This window comes from Mytilus californianus, unplaced genomic scaffold (genome assembly GCF_021869535.1).
Source record: "Mytilus californianus isolate M0D057914Y unplaced genomic scaffold, xbMytCali1.0.p SCAF_5, whole genome shotgun sequence".
NCBI lineage: Eukaryota > Metazoa > Mollusca > Bivalvia > Mytilida > Mytilidae > Mytilus > Mytilus californianus.
The window spans coordinates 33,580,774-33,600,495 of NW_026262701.1; the positions used below are offsets into that span (position 1 = coordinate 33,580,774).

General features: G+C 31.6%; 2 protein-coding genes across 5 annotated transcripts in view; one reads left to right on the forward strand and one right to left on the reverse strand.

The window, feature by feature from the left end:
* The window catches only part of LOC127700951 (hydrocephalus-inducing protein homolog), a 67,135-nt gene extending 66,464 nt beyond the window's left edge, over positions 1 to 671 (reverse strand). For all 4 annotated transcript variants that reach the window (XM_052204690.1, XM_052204689.1, XM_052204691.1 and 1 more), the window contains exon 1: positions 602 to 671. The gene's annotated coding sequence lies outside the window, so the exon portion shown is untranslated. The remainder of the gene's footprint in view (positions 1 to 601) is intronic.
* A 317-nt stretch (positions 672 to 988) lies between these two features.
* Positions 989 to 18,782, forward strand: LOC127700966 (PRELI domain containing protein 3B-like). The gene is made up of 6 exons (XM_052204722.1): positions 989 to 1,109; positions 3,936 to 4,104; positions 8,156 to 8,242; positions 14,247 to 14,317; positions 14,633 to 14,735; positions 16,305 to 18,782. The coding sequence occupies exons 1-6, from the start codon at positions 1,078 to 1,080 to the stop codon at positions 16,446 to 16,448; spliced, it is 606 nt and encodes a 201-aa protein (XP_052060682.1). The 5' UTR covers positions 989 to 1,077; the 3' UTR covers positions 16,449 to 18,782.
* The last annotated feature ends 940 nt before the right edge of the window (positions 18,783 to 19,722 follow it).

A 19,722-nucleotide genomic window follows, 5' to 3' on the forward strand; every position in this document is an offset into this window, starting at 1 on the left:
GATGTCACATTAGAATGACTAGAATATGTAAGACACCACAAAGGAAAAGTGATTGTTGTATGACGTCAATATGTCAAGTGTCACAGATTCCCAAATAGAGATAAGTTTTTTTTCTCTGGTTGCTTTTAAATTTAATGAATGAGTTATGAGCTTGTCATTTCAGCGAGTTTTTATGAATGAGTAACAACAGTTGAGCCGAGGTCAATCGGCGTAAATGATGTCATCGAACAATGGGTTTTAACTGTGAGGTATTAACAAAAGCATTGTAACAAAGGAAATTTATGGGAAAGTGCACAATTTTCGAAAGTTATTGACTATTGTCATCGTCATTGCTTCACAAATATTTTACTTTTGGAAACTGTGAAGTACAAATCAGGCGTACAGTAAGTTCCTTGTCGATTTAAATTATGTTGACAAAATCAATGAACTAAACAGACGAACGAAATTACCGGACTTGAGGATACTGAGACTGTAGTGAGAGCAAAATTTAGATACTGATGTTATGATAAAGCATTCATGTACATTTATTCCTGTTATATTGCGTATGAATTAACGAGAATACAAAAACCAAAGGAGGATAATAGTAAATCACAGCAACTACCTGTACTTGATCAAAATATACTGTTCAAGCAATAAGATGTTGATTCAAAACTCCATTGTGGATAAATGTTGCTAGGAACAGCATTCCTATGTAGAAAAGAACCCTGAATTTAATTCGTCAGTTTTTTCATATCCGGTATCAATTTAACAAATCAGAAAATGTTTCACAAAAGTAAATATTCATATTCATACGCATTTCCTAAACTTGCTTATTTTGATATTTTAAAAATGTTAATTTTATGAAACACATAATAACAATGGATAATTTATGATACACACATTAACTTTTTTAATTTTTTGAATTCTTTTTTTCACTTTCCAATGTAATGCTTATGAGGTATGCATCATATCGTATACTTATCCGGTCTTTTTGTTTGGTTGTTAAAGGGTTCTGAATTGACAACCTTGACATCGACAGCACGTGAATACAGCATCTGTATTTATTGCATTATTTAATTCATTTATAAACCAATCAAAATGAAAATTTGGACATCTGAACACACTTTCGAGTAAGTAGATTGTGTTAATTGTAAAATAGGTCGGAGTTCCATTGATCTTTTGTCAGAATAACACTAATTGCGTAAGACCTTCAGGCCGGTTTCGGTCACGTTTCTTTAACATGTATTTTCAGTAGAAGCTATTTTAACACTCTTGAATGCTTCAGAAGGAAGCAAGTTAACTCGTACCATTGTAAACTCGTACCTCGTAAACTCGTACCAAAAAAGTTGACTCGTACCAACGTAAACTCGTACCACTGGGAAGTCGTACCAATCAGAACTCGTACCACTGCAAACTCGTACCATTAAAAATATATTAAAAAATACGAATGTTTTATGATTTTGTTTTGAATTACCAGCCCAGTAGTCAGCACTTCTGTGCTGACATGAATTATCATTGATATGGTCATATTTATGAATTAACTGTTTACAAAACTTTTGCAATTTTGAAATACTAAGGCTTTTCTAGTTCAGGAATAGAATCACCTTAGCTGTATTTGGCAAAACTTTTAGGAATTTTGGTCCTCAATGCTCTTCAACTTCGTGCTTTATTTGGCTTTTTTAACTTGTTTGGATTCGAGCGTCACTGATGAGTCTCTTGTAGACGAAACGCACGTCTGGCGTAAATACAAAATTTAATCCTGGTATCTATGATGAGTTTATTTAAAACACAATAAATAAATTCTTTCGTTAAATAAAAATTCCTTTTAGAAACAAAAGAAAAATACACAAATCTATTCAATGATACTGATTTGGAATGATTAAAAATTAAATCAAATAGTTGTCAGTAAAAGTTTAAAAAAGAGTCTACTCAAGGGAGACCGCAAAGCCAATCTGCCACGGTTTTCTCTATCCAATTAGACAAGGAAAATTAGCTACAAATTGGTCATTGTAATTTCAAATTATATACATTTTACAGATTTACGAGGTATTGAGGGAAATTAAAGAATATATTCATCATTAAACACCATTTGAATGCATTTAAATAAGTTGGTACGAGTTTACAATGGTATGAATTTACCGTGGTACGAGTTAGCAGTGGTACGAGTTTGCATTGGTATGAGTTTTTTTTTTAGTGGTACGAGTTGACATTGGTACGAGTTTACAATGGTACGAGATAACTATAATTCCTTCAGAATAAAATTTCTATCTTAATTGTCAAAGTAACCCCTATATATAAAGGTGAAGCTCACCTTTGCATTTTCTGTTCACCTTGTCCTGTTTTAGGGTACAAGTCAAATCAGCACCTATAGAAAAGTCAAATCGGCACCTATTTAAAGTCATTTCGGCATTTGGTTAGTCAATTTGGCATCAAATATATTTTTTACCTTTTTATTTGAATTTTTATTTGAGATATGGGGAGAGTAGTTTTTCACAAAACAAAATGTAGTATTGCTGAGGTTAAGGTTCATCATAACAAATGGACAAAACTGGCTGTAATTACACCTCAAAAACTGCTATGAGTACAGACTAACCTGTGCAGCTGGAAAAGTTTTAAGGCATGGCATCCACTAGATATGTAAAAGTTAAATGCATTTTGAGTTTCAGAAAGATGAAATTATTTTTGGGTTTTGATGGGCATTTTTTTCTGTTCCTGCAGTAGGTGTAAAAATAAACTAAGTTGGGTTAAATCTTTGAGATGCTCCCTCTCAGGTAACAACTGTATTGTATTGTATTGATTGTCCTTGATTGACTTCGACAATAGATATCAACACAACAACAGTTGAGTAAAGGGTGTAACTGAGTGGACAGTATCAAATGTAATTCAAGTGTTTGTTTATTTTTACACCAACAGCAGGAATGAAAAAAAATGCCCATCAAAATCCAAACAACATTTATCTTTCTGAAACACAAAATGCACTTAAATTCAGTTGTTTTTCATGATTGAGTTACACTGATGACAGGTCAATTTGTTTGAATGAGGTCTTCTTACTGAGGGTCGTAATGGGGGTACCTTCATGACGAATAACGGTAAAAATTCTTGCCAAATGACAACAGTAATTTTTGGTGCATGACGATAAAATGTACAGTTTCTTTTAGACGATAAAAAAATCAACTGATTTTGACGAATCACGTTAATTTTTTTCCAAAAATAACGGTATTGATAATTATTTGAGGCCTCTGACAAATCAGGATAAGGATATTTTGACGAATCACGGTGAAATTTTGACCAATTTGACGCTAACGGTAGCCAAAAATGACCGTGTGACGCCTGACAGTAAAGGGCATGCCTACCCTCCTTACTGCAACGTAATGACATAAGCATTGTGACATAGTGTAACCAAACACGCTAAGAGTACCGTCTGAGAAAAAATTACCCTGCCCTTTTCAAAAGCTGCAGGAAACACTACTATTGTGATATGAATAAATGTTGAGGCTCTGACGTAGAAGGTGATGATTACGACATTGTCGACCCAAGTTAAATATAAAACAATTATGCCAAACACAACTGAATGCTACATTTCTTGTCATCCGAATGGTAAATGATTAAACTAATTGATATAACAAATAAGTTTTCTTTGGTTTGTAGTGACGGTTTGTACCATGTTGACCTGCATTCATTTCAGTGGCATATATCCATTAAATAAGAAAATAATGACAGTTCAAATTATACTGTAAATAAACATCATAGATACCAGGAGTAAAATTTTTGTATCATCTTCAAAAGATTCATCAATGACACTCGAATCTAAAATGCTACAAAAGGATAAATAAGGTAACAAGTTGAAGAGCATTGAGGACCCAATGTAAATTTGAATAAAACTTATTGCAATTTAGTGTTTCTTGACCTTACAATGTTGTACTTAAAATAATATTGCTGTTTTTTTTATTAAATAGACACAGTTGGGACACAATTGTACAGGCAGCATGGAAGAAATACCCTAATCCTTTGAATCCTGCAGTAATTGGTACTGATGTTTTAGACAGAAAGGTTGATAACAAAGGGGTTTTAAAGACACATCGACTTATGACAACACAGTGGGGTCTACCAAACTGGGCTAAAAAGGTAATATTCTATTGCAAATGACATAAATGATTTGGAAAGAAAAAGATAATTAAGAATTACTCGAGTCAAATTAGGATCATCTTGATACATTTTACAGTTGGGTAAACCTTAAAAGTATATAGTCTAATTATTTAAATCGGGGTTGGCAAAGTATATCCCTGGCTAGGTAATACCCAGGGCCCCCAAATGTGTAATACTATGCAATATGATTTTTAAGCTTATTTTAACACAGAATAGTTGAGGCATATTGTCATTTTAGAGTTAACATATTATGTTATTGCTATATGTATAAACATCTTAAAAAGATAAACTTTGAGATTCATCTTCAGAGGATAAGAAATTATTTTTACGCCCCCGTCGTAGCTGTGGGGGCATTAAGTTTTACCCTTGTCCGTCTGTACGTACGTTCAGAAATTGGTTTCGGTTCTCTAACTTGAGTTTGCCTCAACCAAATGTTATGAAACTTATACACAATGCTTGTTACCACAAAACACAGATCAAGTTTGAATTTTGGTGGCGTCACTTTAACTGTTCTAGAGTTATGCCCTTTATAAAGGGAAAAATTGCTAAATTTTTAGTTTCCGTTCTCTTACTTAAGTTTGCCTCGACCAAATGTTATGAAACTTATACACAATGCTTATTTCCACAAAACACAAATCAAGGTGTAACACCACTAATTAGGCCCGGCCAGAAAGCACATACCAGAAAGTAGTACATATTTAACACAAAATAGTTCCTACGCATGAGTGTAGCTTTCAAAATATGTAGAATATTTAGGTATTGTTGGTATCAAATGAAAGCTGAATGACTGGTGATCATTGTAGAACACTTTTTGACTTATAATTTTGAATATTAAAAAAACTGCACCAAATTTTATAAAGAGGGTACTTTTTGCCTGTATGTCAGATCTGAAGTACCTGTTTTGGTACATCCGAAGTTCCGGGAACCAGTTCTTTCTTATATGCCATTAAAGGTATGTTGATTTTTCCAGTACAAGACACCATAAAGTGTTGCTTTGACATGCAATGATTGTCACTTTATTTGAACTTGAAACAAAAGAGCTGTGTCTGCTTGAAATTGAGGAATTTAACATAGAAAGCAATGGGGCCATGAATTAGTGGTGTACTTCCTATTACAGAGAATCATCAGAAATTCAATTTTTAGAAGTTGTACCTATTCCAATGAAAATAAGTCATATTTGATGTAAGTAAACATGTTTAATCATCTTTTTTTGAAGAACAATTCTGTTTATGGGAAATTTCAGCTCTTAAATTGACATAATCAGGTATTTTAGCCTTTTATGGTCACACAACATGCATGCAGTTAAGCCTTGACTCCAAATTCTTATTTTTGCATTATTTGGGATTGCAATCAATAAAACATGTATATAATGACTTGTTTATGGTAAAAAAATAGCTCTTGGTCAAATAATCCTATGATTATTCAAGTTTTATTGGTTTTCTTATGATAGCCTTTTACAATCTAGGCAATTGGTATATACTCATATAAGAATTCCAAAATCTCACTGTACATGCAATTTTGAACCAGTTTAGCAAGTTATCCAGCTGAAAAATATATAAATTGCTCTTTATAATCTATGTTGTACCACAGAAGTATGGTTTATACCAAAAATGTCCCTTTTCCAATTTGAAGAAAAAAGGGGGGACAATTTTCTCAATTATGTCTTAGGTTTGGTCTAATATATTTTTATTAAATGAACAAACTCTGGTAAATTATGACTATTGGTAAGCACATTGTTTTCCTAACAGAAATTATTAAATACAACAATGATATTGAGAATAAAATAAGTATAATGGCCATTTATAATATCCATATGCAGTTTTCTTTGAATAACCTATATGTTACTACCAGTCCAATTTGAGCTTAAAATTAGTAAAATAGTATTTGGACATAAGCTTTGTGTGTTTTTTATTGCTTGAAATAGATCATAGAATGAAATAAAGTGATGCTGAAGTCAGTATAGCAAGTTTGGTTCTGTTATAGGTGTAACACCACTAATTAGGCCCGGCCAGAAAGCACATACCAGAAAGTAGTACATATTTAACACAAAATAGTTCCTACGCATGAGTGTAGCTTTCAAAATATGTAGAATATTTAGGTATTGTTGGTATCAAATGAAAGCTGAATGACTGGTGATCATTGTAGAACACTTTTTGACTTATAATTTTGAATATTAAAAAAACTGCACCAAATTTTATAAAGAGGGTACTTTTTGCCTGTATGTCAGATCTGAAGTACCTGTTTTGGTACATCCGAAGTTCCGGGAACCAGTTCTTTCTTATATGCCATTAAAGGTATGTTGATTTTTCCAGTACAAGACACCATAAAGTGTTGCTTTGACATGCAATGATTGTCACTTTATTTGAACTTGAAACAAAAGAGCTGTGTCTGCTTGAAATTGAGTAATTTAACATAGAAAGCAATGGGGCCATGAATTAGTGGTGTACTTCCTCAAGTTCAAATTTGGGTAGCGTCACTTTTACCGTTCTTCAGTTATGTCCCTTTTTAACTATATGATATGCAAGCGGGGGCATCATCTGTGTCCACAAGTGGACACTATCCACATTTATTTTTTCTTTATCTCCAATAATTCAATAAAGGCAGAATACCAATTTTGCACATTTCGAATACCTTGTTTACTGTTTGCACTAGCCTTATATCTGAGACTAGGACAAATTGATTTGGGCTAGTAAGAATGAGAAAACAATTTGTAAAGGCAAATACAAAAAAAAAGGTTTGAATTTAACTTTGGGCTAGGTTGTAAAAAAGGGTTTGATGTCGACTGTGTTTATATTTTAGCTTTGTTTGAATTAATCCAAAGATAAGAAATGCATTTAAGTACTAGTGTATTGGATTATTTAATTGAAAAAATTATTCAGCTTCAATCAAATTGGTAAATAAACACAGTAACATTTTTTCTAAGGGAAACGTTTATACCCATGCTTTTAGAGATAAAAGGGTTTATTAAAGTAATATAAACAAATTTGTGTTATAATCTGAATAAATACTTATAAATCAGTTAGTGGTGTATATAAATATTAAAATTGTGTAAACTTTTAAGCAAGGAATGAACACTGTTGAAAAGTCCTAATTTTCATTACATATACCTATTATTAGTTGTAAATCCAAATTCATTTCTTTGTTTCATGTTAACAGTTTGACCAATTTATACAGAATGGCAATTAAAAAAATTGTAGGAGGATGATCTATATATCTTATTGAGAAAACTGTTCACATTCAAGTTTGTCTGAGAGTTGTAGGACCAATACAATCTCAAATTAATACACTGACTTTATAAAAAGGGTCTCAAACAAGTGAAGTTATAAATAAGTATTAATCTACTTATATTTTTTAATGTATTGTATTTGTTATTGATCATTAAATCCTCTTAAAGTTTTTAATGCCCAGTATTGTTTTGGTAAAACTAGGTGTTTTCCCAGTATTTCCCACTGGGCTAGGCAATGCTAGTTAACCCTGGTTTTTGTTAACCTTGATTAAAATGCATTGCTGTTCTATCAATTACAGTTTCTGGATATGCTTGCATATTATTAAAAGATTATTATTGAATTCTATTATTTAGAACATAAATATTCCAATTTTATTTTATTTAAATATTGACATGCATACAATTTTGGTATTTAAAAACAGATGGTTGGCATATCTGATGATTGTTATGTGATTGAGAAGTCAGATGTTGACTTGAAAACTAACACTATGTGTATCAAATCAAGAAATGTGAGTTTGAACAAAAAATAAATGTTTGTGTTTTCTGTTTTGTTATGCTTACATATAAAATTTTGCAGCTTTTATTAGTAAAGAATCAGTAAAACAACTGAATAGATCCAGCTGGAACAATAATGATTTTTTTTTTAAAAACTGCTCAAATCTAGTTTATAATCCCAAACGGGATAGCTTGCATTTTTTGTCAGAGTTTACATTTTTTTTTAAGTCATATGAAAAGCTGCAGGATTTTGACATCACTTTTATTTTTGCATGTCACTATTCATTTCCTTATTTGTTTCTTCATTAGATTTTAGGACAGGATGAAAATGCGTATGGATCGGAACATTCAGAAGTTGACCCCAAGGCAAAAACCATGACACTTAAGTCTAAAAATGTAAGTGAGAATCATGGAAGGTTTAAATTGAAAGATATTTCTTTATATCACCTGAACAGATACATAATCTGAAGATGTAGCTATAGAAAGACTAACTTTTAAATCAAAAGTAAAATTTGCTCTGTCAGGAAAATAGAAGATATTGGTTTTGAACATTAATGAAATTCTGTTGTTATCATCTTCAAAGGGGGGAAACCTGCACAATCATGAACAAACTTGTGATGTATACAGTTCTAAGGCCAAGAACTAACTTTTTATACGACCGCAAAAAAATTTTTGTGGTCGTATATTGATATGACGTTGGCGTCGTCGTCGTCCGGCGTCGTCGTCGTCCGAATACACATTAGTTTTCGCACTCTAACTTTAGTTTAAGTGAATGGATCTCATTGAAATTTTACCATAAGGTTCAATACCACAAAAGGAAGGTGGGGATTGATTTTGGGGGTTATGGTACTAACAGTTAAGGAATAAGGGGCCAAAAGGGGCCAAAAATAAGCATTTTTGTAACTTCCAGACATAACTTGTGTGTAAGTGTATGGATCTCTCTGACATTGTACCACAAGGTTCCATATCACAAAGGGAATGCTGGGATTGATTTTTGGGGTGATTTCCTCCAAATATTTGGAATTAGGGGCCAAAAAGGGGCAAAAAACTAGCATTTTTCTAGTTTCATGACAATAACTTGTTTGTAAGTGTATGGATCTTTATGAAATTGTACTACAAGGTTCCATATCACAAAGGGAAGGCTGGGATTGATTTTGGGGGTTTTCCCTCAAAATTTTAGTAATTAGGGGCCATAAAAGGGCAAAAAAAACATGCATTTTTTTCTAGTTTCAGGACAATAACTTGTGTGTAAGTGTATGGATCTTTATGAAATTGTACTGCAAGGTTCCATATCACAAAGGGAAAGCTGGAATTGAGTTTGGGGGTAATTGCCCTAAACGTTTAGGAATTTGGGGCCAAAAAGGGGCCAAAAAACAAGCATTTTTCTAGTTTCCAGACAATAACTTGTGTTCAAGTGTATGAATCTCTCTGAAATTGTACTGCAAGGTACCATACCACAAAGGGAAAGCTGGGATTGAGTTTGGGGGCGATGAATCATAAGGGGGTTCAAAAAATTGGGGGGGGGGGGATTTTTTTTTTCCTTTTTTTTCTTTAACATTTTCCATTTTAAATTGGTTATTTCTGATTTATATATAAAAGCAAATAATAATGATATGGTTTGAATAGGCATACATGTGAACCTCCCGACGGGAGTACAATAATCCCGTTTTCAGGGGTCTCCTCCCCCCCTCCCGTTGAAAAAATCCTGTGTATGAAATTTTTCATGAATGAAAAATTTCTGCCCAACATAACATCTCAGGCATCTGGTGTAACTGACATTACCTGAAGTTATATTTTACCTGTAAATCAATTAACATGCATAATTATATGGCTTCACTTGTCAGCTTGGGTGTCAAACATACTGGTAAGCAACGATTTTTACCTCAGGCTAACTGCCGTTGTGTAACAAAAACTGTGTATTTATTGGGTTACTTCCCTTGATTTATCCTGTTTTAAGTTACTTTCCTTTTAATAATGAAAATTTTTAAAAGAATATAAATAAAATATAAATTGAACAAATAATCATAAAAGGATGGTTATTAAATGATTTTAAATGTCTTAGGACAAATAAAAAAATAATAATTTGAAAATTATTTGAGGATTCTATACTTCCTTTTAAGGCTTAAATTGAAATTTATATAATAACTATGACCCTAACTTTACAGATAGAATGAATTTCTGAGTTTGCAAATAAAAACTATTTGCAAGAGAAAAAAAAAAAATAAAAACTATTTGCAGACAGCTAAACAAATGTTCTGGTTGCAATGATTGTTTTATAGAATATGAAGTAAAAAATTTAAAGAACATACTGGAAAAAAACAATGTTAGATTGAACATGTAGAATATAAAGATGGAGAAACTTTATAAGTACAAGGGTACTATAAACATAATAAATTGGTTGGAAAGTTGAAGAAAACACACTTTAAAAGACCATTTTTACAGCACACGGTTACATTTACAACAAAATTAATGTCGTTTAAAAACCTCCTGATCTGAGTCCTAATCTCCTGACCAAAATTTCCCAATCTCCTGATCTGAGTTTCACAGTCCATCACATGTATGAATAGGTAAATTGAAAATTTTTAAGTTCTTAGACCACTTTCATTCTGTGTCAGAAACCTATGCTGTGTCAAATATTTAATTACAATCCAAATTCAGTGCTGTATCAAGCTTGAATGTTGTGTCCATACTTGCCCCAACTGTTCAGGGTTCGACCTCTGCGGTCGTATCAAGCTGCGCCCCAGCGGAGCATTTTATTGTAATAATAAAATGTATTAAATACTTTATGCTAACCCTTAGACTGCTACGCGCGACTATTGTCGTTCCGATAAAGCAGTCCGCTACTGCTACGCGCGACTATTGTCGTTTCCGTATCTCATTTGTTTACACAGTTACCATGGAATGGGCGGAGTCAATATTCATGAGATTGCGGCAGTTTAGACTTGTATGGATTCTGATTGGTTAAAATTCGGCGTACTTTCGAGTTTCTCTTGACTTTAAATCAGGTATAAGCGATGAGACCGAAAATGAAAAATTTAGATTAAAAAAAGTAACAAAATGGCGGAAATTGTTTGGAGTGATGGCCAACACGTTCAGAAGTATTTCAATGATAACGATGTAACAGCGGCGGCCAATTTAAATGATTTGGACGAGAACAGAAGATATAATAGATGGAAATAGAAACATTCTAGCAAAACTGCGAACAGAAGACTTTTAAAGCGGGAACCACGGGGATTTCCCCAGACGATGTTCGAAATGGATGACATGAAACAGGATTTGCGATGTTTATCATTGCGCCTTTCAACTGTGAATCAATATTGATCACTGACATCGATAGATTCAAACATTATGTTTGTCAAGATTATTTATTGACGAAAGTTATATCAATGAACTTGTTGTTAAAACATATTTGTACATGGAAGTAAAAGTCGAAAGTCGGAAGGAAAATACCGGAAAATAGTTGCATAAAAAAAAACGTTGATCCGAGAAGAAACTTTTTTCTTTTGATAATCACAATGGAACTAGTTCTTAAAAGAGGTTTTTAACAATATTGGTTCAATTCTGAAGTCATGGATACCTTTGAAAAGTTTTTATATTGATGGATTCGCGTTAATAAAACATAAAAAAAAATATTTACCTTTGTTTACCTCTATTTGCACCTGTGCAGGTAATAAATGGCCAGTGACTCACACAAAAATAAAATAAATAAAAAATACAGAATATAACAATACTTTTTTATATAACTTTTATTGATGAATATTCAATATTTACAAAGATATTGCAATTGTAAGTAAACATGTTTATTTCATCAGTGATTAAAATTTTATTCAGCAATACACAAAAGAACAATAGAAATGAATGCAGCAGTCTAAGGGCTAATACTTGAATATTTTTAGGTTTTTTAGTTTCACTGTTTGTAAATTTGACATTGTACTTGCTGTTGTACATTTCATGTATTTTAGTGTTTTCCAAATAGAACCAAAGAATTTGCACGTTTCACCAAATTATCTCAATGACATGCATATATTTTTCATTACTTTTTTTTACCAGACTGTTGTCATATACTTTCAATTTTCCTTTGATCTGTATTGTTTTAAACTTGTGCATGTGCAAAATTGCATATATATTTTAAGCTTTTTTCTCTTTTTTTTTAATTCTACACAATATCAGATATATAAGTGTTTTCAATGTATAATATTTTAAAATATCTACTGAATTGAAAAAAAAACCCAAGTTATTTAAGATCTTAAATGCTCTTGTTTTAGAGAAAAATTATACACAACAAAAAACTTAACTGACTATTCCTGTTATACCAATGTGATGACACTTTCGCGGAATATAAACTTATCAACAAAGAGACAGTTTTTGTTAAAAAGCTTGAACCACATCTTATCAGACTATAAACTGTACAATTCTGTGATGTTGCAGAGCTCCAGATAAGCTGCGTATTTGCGTGATCACGCAATACAAATGATTAAAAACCCAATGCAATTGCCCATTGCAGGGTTCAATAACCCAATTAATTCAAAGGAAAACCCAATTATATGCCAAAACCATGAGTTCTTAACGCTTTTATTCGCTATCGTTTGCGTTATTTACCCTTATCTAATTACAATCGTCGCGTAAATCTATTTTTATAATATTTATAATTGGAAATTTCCTTTCGTTCTAAAAATAGAGCCCTGCATCAAGTAGCTGAAATGGGTCTCTGTTGGAATTTTCCGTTGCTCAAAAGGTACACGTGTTTATGAAAACATTTCGATCTTCTCAGCGTTTATCCAATTAGCGTTTGTCATGTTTTCATATTTTTTTCGAATTGCTCGGGACTTATCGTAACATACAATGAATTAAAACGAAAGTAAATGTGCGGTAAAAATATTGAATAGAAGCATGTTTTCAGCTTCTTTTTGATAGCTGAGGACAAGTTATGATGATAACAAGACTCATCTAGTGTTTTATAAAGTGTCCGTCGAACGCACGGGCGTGTTTGCGTACCTTAACGAGAACATTGCTAGAACGATAAACACGGGGTTTCTTCAAGAACGAAATCAGTTGGAAAAAGTGAAAGGCCAAATTAATTATGACATGATATGTAGTTGGAAAGCATCGGAAACCAAAAGTTCTAATAAGGGACAACTTAACCCAGATTTATGTTAATTAAATTACATTAAACAAAAACATTCACTCGGGTATAATTTTAGTTTATACATTATTTTTTCATTTTTAGTTGATGAGTGAATACACATATCCGTTTTTTTTACGTCAATGCAGCTTGACACTTTCTTTATTTTGGTCTAATTGTTCTGTATGCTTAAGATAGCTGTCTTATTGGCAAGTGTTATTTATTTATTTAATGTTGCAGAATTATTTGTAAATTGAAGTTGAATGTGGTGTCCGTAATTAAACCACCCTTTAAACCTGGTCAAGGTTTTGGGGTATATCTTAAATCTGGGAACTACTTATTATTTTTATTAAAAAGTAGATCTGGCAAATAGGTGAAAGGACTGGCAAAACTTTCTTACAGCACCTAAATTTCACATAAATTACATAAAAATCTTAACACTAAGCCACATGTTCACCTACCCCAAATAAACTGTAGGATATCATATGGGATCTAGAAAGGTAATTAGTTACTGTCCAACTATTGATACCAGCTGCAGTTTATATAAGTTGCGAGAAAATACAAAACTGGCAGAACGTTTAAAACGGGACACAAATCAAACGTACAATTGCTCGTCAGTGAATACACCAAACAAAACAGCTAGCACATATACAAAGAAAGAAACATATTAAAGATGGAAAAACATCTTGGGTTGATATAATGTGATTATAACATGCCTAAATATTCAATATTGTGTTGATGAAAAAACCCAATACATTAAGGAGCTTGGTGGTGAAAAACCCAATTTGATATTTGCTTGAGGGGTGAATCGGAATTGATAGTGCAATTAAAAAACTCTATCACCCAATTGCATAAAAAAATTATGGGTAAAAACCCCAATTTGTGAATTCTTATCTGGAGCTCTGATGTTGCATTACTATAAAAAATGCAGTTATATCATTTAGTAAGAACAAACAGGCTCATTTACAACTGTTCCATAAAAACATACATGGGACCTAGAGAAGGCACTTCCAAATTTAATCTACAGTTAGATGTTTTTGTACAGTGAAAGTTTAAGAGAAATTATGAAATTTTATCTACAGATGGTTACCCTATTTTTCAAGTACCTCCCCTTGGTACCATGTATGTTTTAAATGAACAGCCCTTGTTGTTAACAATATACACGGTGTAGTAAATTTCAGTATATTTTGAGATACATGTATGTCCCCATAGCTATTACATACATTTCTTTGTGAGAGATTTTGTGAAAATTTACTCACTAATTTTATATTTTTTCAGTTAACATGGTGTAATTTAGTAACCATAGATGAAAAACTAGTGTATGCACCCCATCCTGAAGACAGTTCTAAGTAAGTCGTTTTACTGAATGTAAATAACATTAAATGTGTATGAACAGAAAGATTACATAATACAAGAAAAGCAATATAATATGCATCTATTGTTTATGTAAATATACTTATAATTAAATCCAAGAGAATATTATACATCTTTTTACATCAAATTTTTGTAGTTTAGGCACTGTTGTATAAAATTGTAGTCCATTTAAAAATGCATTGCTTTATGTGCTCATAAGTATGACTACAAAATTGATCAAGTTCAATTCATTTCTAAATGCTTATTGAAAGTCCAGGATACTATCTAACATAATTATTCTTTTCTTTCAGAACCCACTTGAAACAAGAAGCAGTTGTAAATATTAAAGGAGTGCCATTATCCAGTTACTTAGAAAATATGATTACACAGAATATAAATAATAATGCCCAAAAGGTAGGTTTACAATTTAGTTGGTACTAGCTTGAACAGAAATAAACCAAGAGAGACTTATTTCAAGAAACAATAGATAGCCTTGTGCAAAGATTTTTCCTTGAATTGCAGACAAGTCATTTTGTGCAAAGATTTTTCCTTGAATTGCAGACAAGTCATTATTCTGATAATAATATCAGGGTTCTCACTAAGATGAGTCCTGAGCTCATGCAAATCTATATAGACTCGTAATTATCAAAACTGGCGAGTTCAAAGATGCATCAAGATTGTAAAATGTTGTATCAACTGATCACATATATCATCATTTTATAACCAAAATTAAAGAATAATCTAAATTTGATGTCATTTCCTTGCTCTATTTAGTCATGTGAACTGAAATAATAAATCATATAGCATAAAAATAACATATTCTCACTGTTTGACTCGCCGTGGACAAAAGTGACAAGTCCCTAGACTCTCCTTCAAAAATACTTCAGTGAGAACCCTGCAATAATATGCAATCATGTCACCAGAGAAGGTACTTTTAAATTTCACACCCACCCATTGTGGTAAATTCAAGTAGCCTTCCCTGGGTCCCCTGTTATAAAACAGTTGTACTTATATGCATATACTTTATTCATTTTCTTTATATTTTATCAAAACAGTATTTCATTTTCTGCTATTACGCCCCCGCTGTAGTGGAGGGGGTATTAAGTTTTACCCTGGACCGCCTGTACGTCCGTCCGTATGTCCCAAAATTGGTTTCCGTTCTCTTAAGTTTGAATTTTGGTGGTGTCACTTTCACCGTTCTAAAGTTATGCCCCTTTCCAAATGGAAAAATTGCTGAAATATTAGTTTTTGTTCTCTAACTTTAGTTTGCCTCAACCAAACGTTATGAAACTTATGCACAATGCTAATTACCACAATACACAGATCAAGTTTGAATTTTGTTGGCGTCGCTTATACCGTTCTATAGTTATGCCCTTTACAAATGGAAAATTGCTGAAATATTTGTTTCTTTAATTTTAGTTTGCCTCAACCAAATGTTATGAAACTTATGCACAATGCTAATTACCACAAAACACAGATAAAGATTGATTTTTGGTGGTGTCACTTTTACCGTTCTAGAGTTATGCCCCTTTTCAAATGGATAAATTGCTGAATTTTTCGTTTCTGTTCTCTAATTTAAGTTTACGTCAACTTAATTTTATGAAACTTATAAACAATGCTTATTACCACAAAACTCAGATCAAGTTCAAATTTGGGTAGTGTCACATTTACAGTTCTTGAGTTATGGCCCTTACGTTATATGCAAGCGGGGGCATCATCTGTGTCCCATGGACACATTCCTTATTTATTTCATACTTTAAAAATCTACTTAGAGAGCTTCAGGATATTTAATTGTTTATTTTCATTTAAGTTACTTTCTACAATGAAATTGGTCATTGCAGGAAATAATTTAATTGATGAAATTGATGTTATTTACATGGTGTGGAAAATACAGACTGTGATTTAAGTAAATTGAGTACATATTCCTAAGTCCTATTTGTAAGTTCAAACTGTAGACTCATGCATACTGTTTGATTATTTCAGGGCAGAGAAGGTTTAGAGTGGGTCGTTAGGAAGATTAAAGTAGAGGCAGAAACACTCCAGACAGAGGCAGCCACTTTTACTAAAGACACATTTCACACAATACACAAAGTGGAATCTTTGTTCAATAGAGATGGATCTTTATAACGATAAAAGAACTTAGGTCTTTTTATAAAAAGCCAAATATCTGTGATATTCCATTTTCCATCATCACCTTAACGAAATCTCTGCTGGAAACCTGTTCAGGACCAAGCTGATGCAGATATGACATATGTATTGTAAACCATTCATGTGACAGTCATGTGACATATTTATAAACCACCTTATATTGTGTGAATATTGTGAGAAGAAGTTTGTTTGACAACACATTTATTTTTTATCTTAATTGATATTGGTCTGATTCTATGTCTTCTTTGAAAACTATCAGATAATTAAATTGTCAAATAGATTTTTCATGTTTTTTCTACAAAAAAATTAGTGCTTATTTTAGTACTAATTTGGAAGTTTTTGTAAAAATGTTAGACAAAATTACTTATAGACACAATTTTTGATTGCTAGTTAAGAATTTCTGACAATTTCTTTGGAAATTGCTTCTGAATTTTTTAAAACATCTGGGCTTCTCTTGAAAAAGTGTTTCGAAACTGTTGAAGAAAACTTGAATCAACAGTAATGTTGATTTCATTTTTTGCAATCTTGAATGATCGTGTAATTATTTTTTTTGATGGACTGAGATTCCATCTAAAGTAGAAATCCATTAACCATCATAATAGACATAAGATTAATTACTTATCTGTTTTCCATTGCTTAATTATTAGATTGTGTGTAGATGTTATTGTTGGTTCATTATTTTGGATGGGATACCAATTTTAACCTGAATTTAAATGTACGACGAAATACAAATTTCATATAGGCTTGTATGTTGATTTTGACAAAATCAAATATCCTCCATGGAAATTGTATTTTTCCTCAAATCATGAAAATTGGTAGCCAAGAATATAATAAACCACAGTAGTTGTGATTTTGATTGACAGAAGTTAAATGAATGTTGTTGGACATGATATACTTTCCAAGAAACATTACTTTTGTATATTGTGTGAGAGTAAAATACTAAGATCTTCCAGTGACATTGCCAAACCAGAAGTTGTTTGCATGGTTATTGTGTGTGATGATTGTTTTCAACCATATCATTGTGATATTTTTTCAGGTTGTGTTGTATTCAGATCATGACAGAATGTAATATTATTTGTGTTCAGTATACAAACCATTCCTACTTGACATTAAAATAAACGGCATATTCTATATTGTAATTTCCATTCTCAGGATATTGTTAGATAAATGTTTATTTTTGTTTGTAAACTTTATTTCTTTACAATCCTTTTATGTATATGATAGTTTGAAATTGATTTTAATAGGAATAGGACATTTTTGGATGTAATACACTGATTTCAGGCATTAAATATATTTGAAGTATATTTTAAACTAAGTGAACTAAGCATTCATATCACATATCTTGCTATTCAAGAACGAATGTTGATTTATGCTCATGTAAATCATTTATATTTATGACTTTTTGTTATTTATTTCATTGATCAAAAACAATTCTTACTTTTATATATTATATTTTTATATACCACCAACATACATGTATATTTGTAAAAGTAACTTATGAAGCTTTTCACAATCATGTTAAAGTGTAAGCTGAGTAGAATATCCTAATCACACTAGGTTTTGTAAACTAATGACATACTCATTTTCAAAATAATCATAGGGTAATTGTTTTGTGCTTTTTTTTAGGCTAAATAAACCTTTTTCATTTCACAATTAGCCCTGGTATAGTTTGAAATAAAATAAAAATGAATTCTACATTTAAAAGAAAAGAATTTTCTTTATTAATAAACTTTTTTAACTAGAAACTAGAAAAATTTATTTGGGCAAAGTAAATGTTAGATAAGAGAATCAAGAAAACCTGATACACATATTGATAGATTTTATTCTGTAAATTCAGAAATTATTGTTGTGATTTCAATAATGCAAAAAAAAAATTACAAAATGTGTATCACATTGATAAAAACTTTCTTCGTAACTTGTCAGTGATAAATCCTCGTAACATTTTCACACACTCCTAAAATTAATAATGAAATATTTCTAGATTTAATTGATTTACAAAGATAAATCTACACATAAATTTCTGAATTTACAGTGTATAGTCACTTGTTTTTGAAGCTTTTCTTTAGTCTAATTAGATTTTGTACAATTCCTATTTTGTGAACTTTTAATTATGGGGAGTGCCTGTTCAAGCAGAACAAATTAGAATATAATTTTGACAATAAGTGCCTTTTATTTATTCCAGTATTTATGTGTAATAGAATTTTTATTTCCTATGATGAGTTTGATACATTTATATGCTGAATTCTTGTTAAGTTTTTTTTTCTGTTTATTATTTAATAGTGCAAATCATCAAATTAAATTTTTTAATTAAGATTGGATCTTCTGTTTTTATTTTTGTAACCAAGACATGTCACAAATTTTGTATTTGGTATACTAAAGCATCCTGTCTTTGCTGTTTAAAGTTCAATATGATGCTATCCTTCTTTTTTTGCTGCAGTTTTGTTGAATTTCAAGTTGAAGTAAAACAAATCACTTGTGGTGGTAATGGTTTTTGGTTTACTGTTAGCAATAACATGCATCTCATTTTCAAGTATCGTCCTGAACATACATGAAATATTTGCCACTGGAAATTAAGCAACCAGCAATCAATCAATCATTTTCAAGTAGACTTGGCATTCTCAATTCTTAGTCAAATAGTCAACCATATCCAAGTGTAAGTTATTGCAATGTTTATATCAGTTTTGTTTTTTTTAAACTTATTAAATTTAATGTCCATTCCTGTATTTATGCACCGAAATTTTTTTATTGTTTGGCTGTCTGCTCTCTGAAACATCACAGCTATTTCAGTCAGTGCTGCTGCTTATTATAACAAATTCAAATTACCAGTATGTTTTATGTCCATTAGGGGGAAGAGTTTAATTATATAATGAGCTACAAATTCACCATAACAACAGGTTTTTGTCGAGCCTGAGACTTTTGTCGCAGAAAGCTCGACATAGGGTTAGTGTTGCGGCGGCGTTAACTTATTACTTAAAAGCTTAATACTTCAGAAGGTAGAAAACCTGGATGCTTCATACTTTGTTTATAGATGCCTTATGTTATGAAGTTTCCATCTCTCATGTATTCTTTGTCCTTGACCTCATTTTCATGGTTCAGTGACTACTTGAAAAAAAGTTAAGATTTTTTGTAATGTTAATTTCTCTCTTATTATGAGTAATAGGATAACTAAATTTGATATGTGCATACCTTGTACAGTCCTCATGCCTGTCAGACAGTTTTCACTTGACCTCGACCTCATTTCATGGATCAGTGA

What these genes read in the sequence shown, in the direction of transcription:
- LOC127700966 (XM_052204722.1), top strand. Translation starts at nt 1,078, where the DNA reads ATGAAAATTTGGACATCTGAACACACTTTCGA. An exon ending in TGACACTTAAGTCTAAAAAT is followed by an intron (nt 8,243 to 14,246) that starts GTAAGTGAGAAT and finishes ATATTTTTTCAG; the next exon opens with TTAACATGGTGTAATTTAGT. An exon ending in TAAATAATAATGCCCAAAAG is followed by an intron (nt 14,736 to 16,304) that starts GTAGGTTTACAA and finishes TGATTATTTCAG; the next exon opens with GGCAGAGAAGGTTTAGAGTG.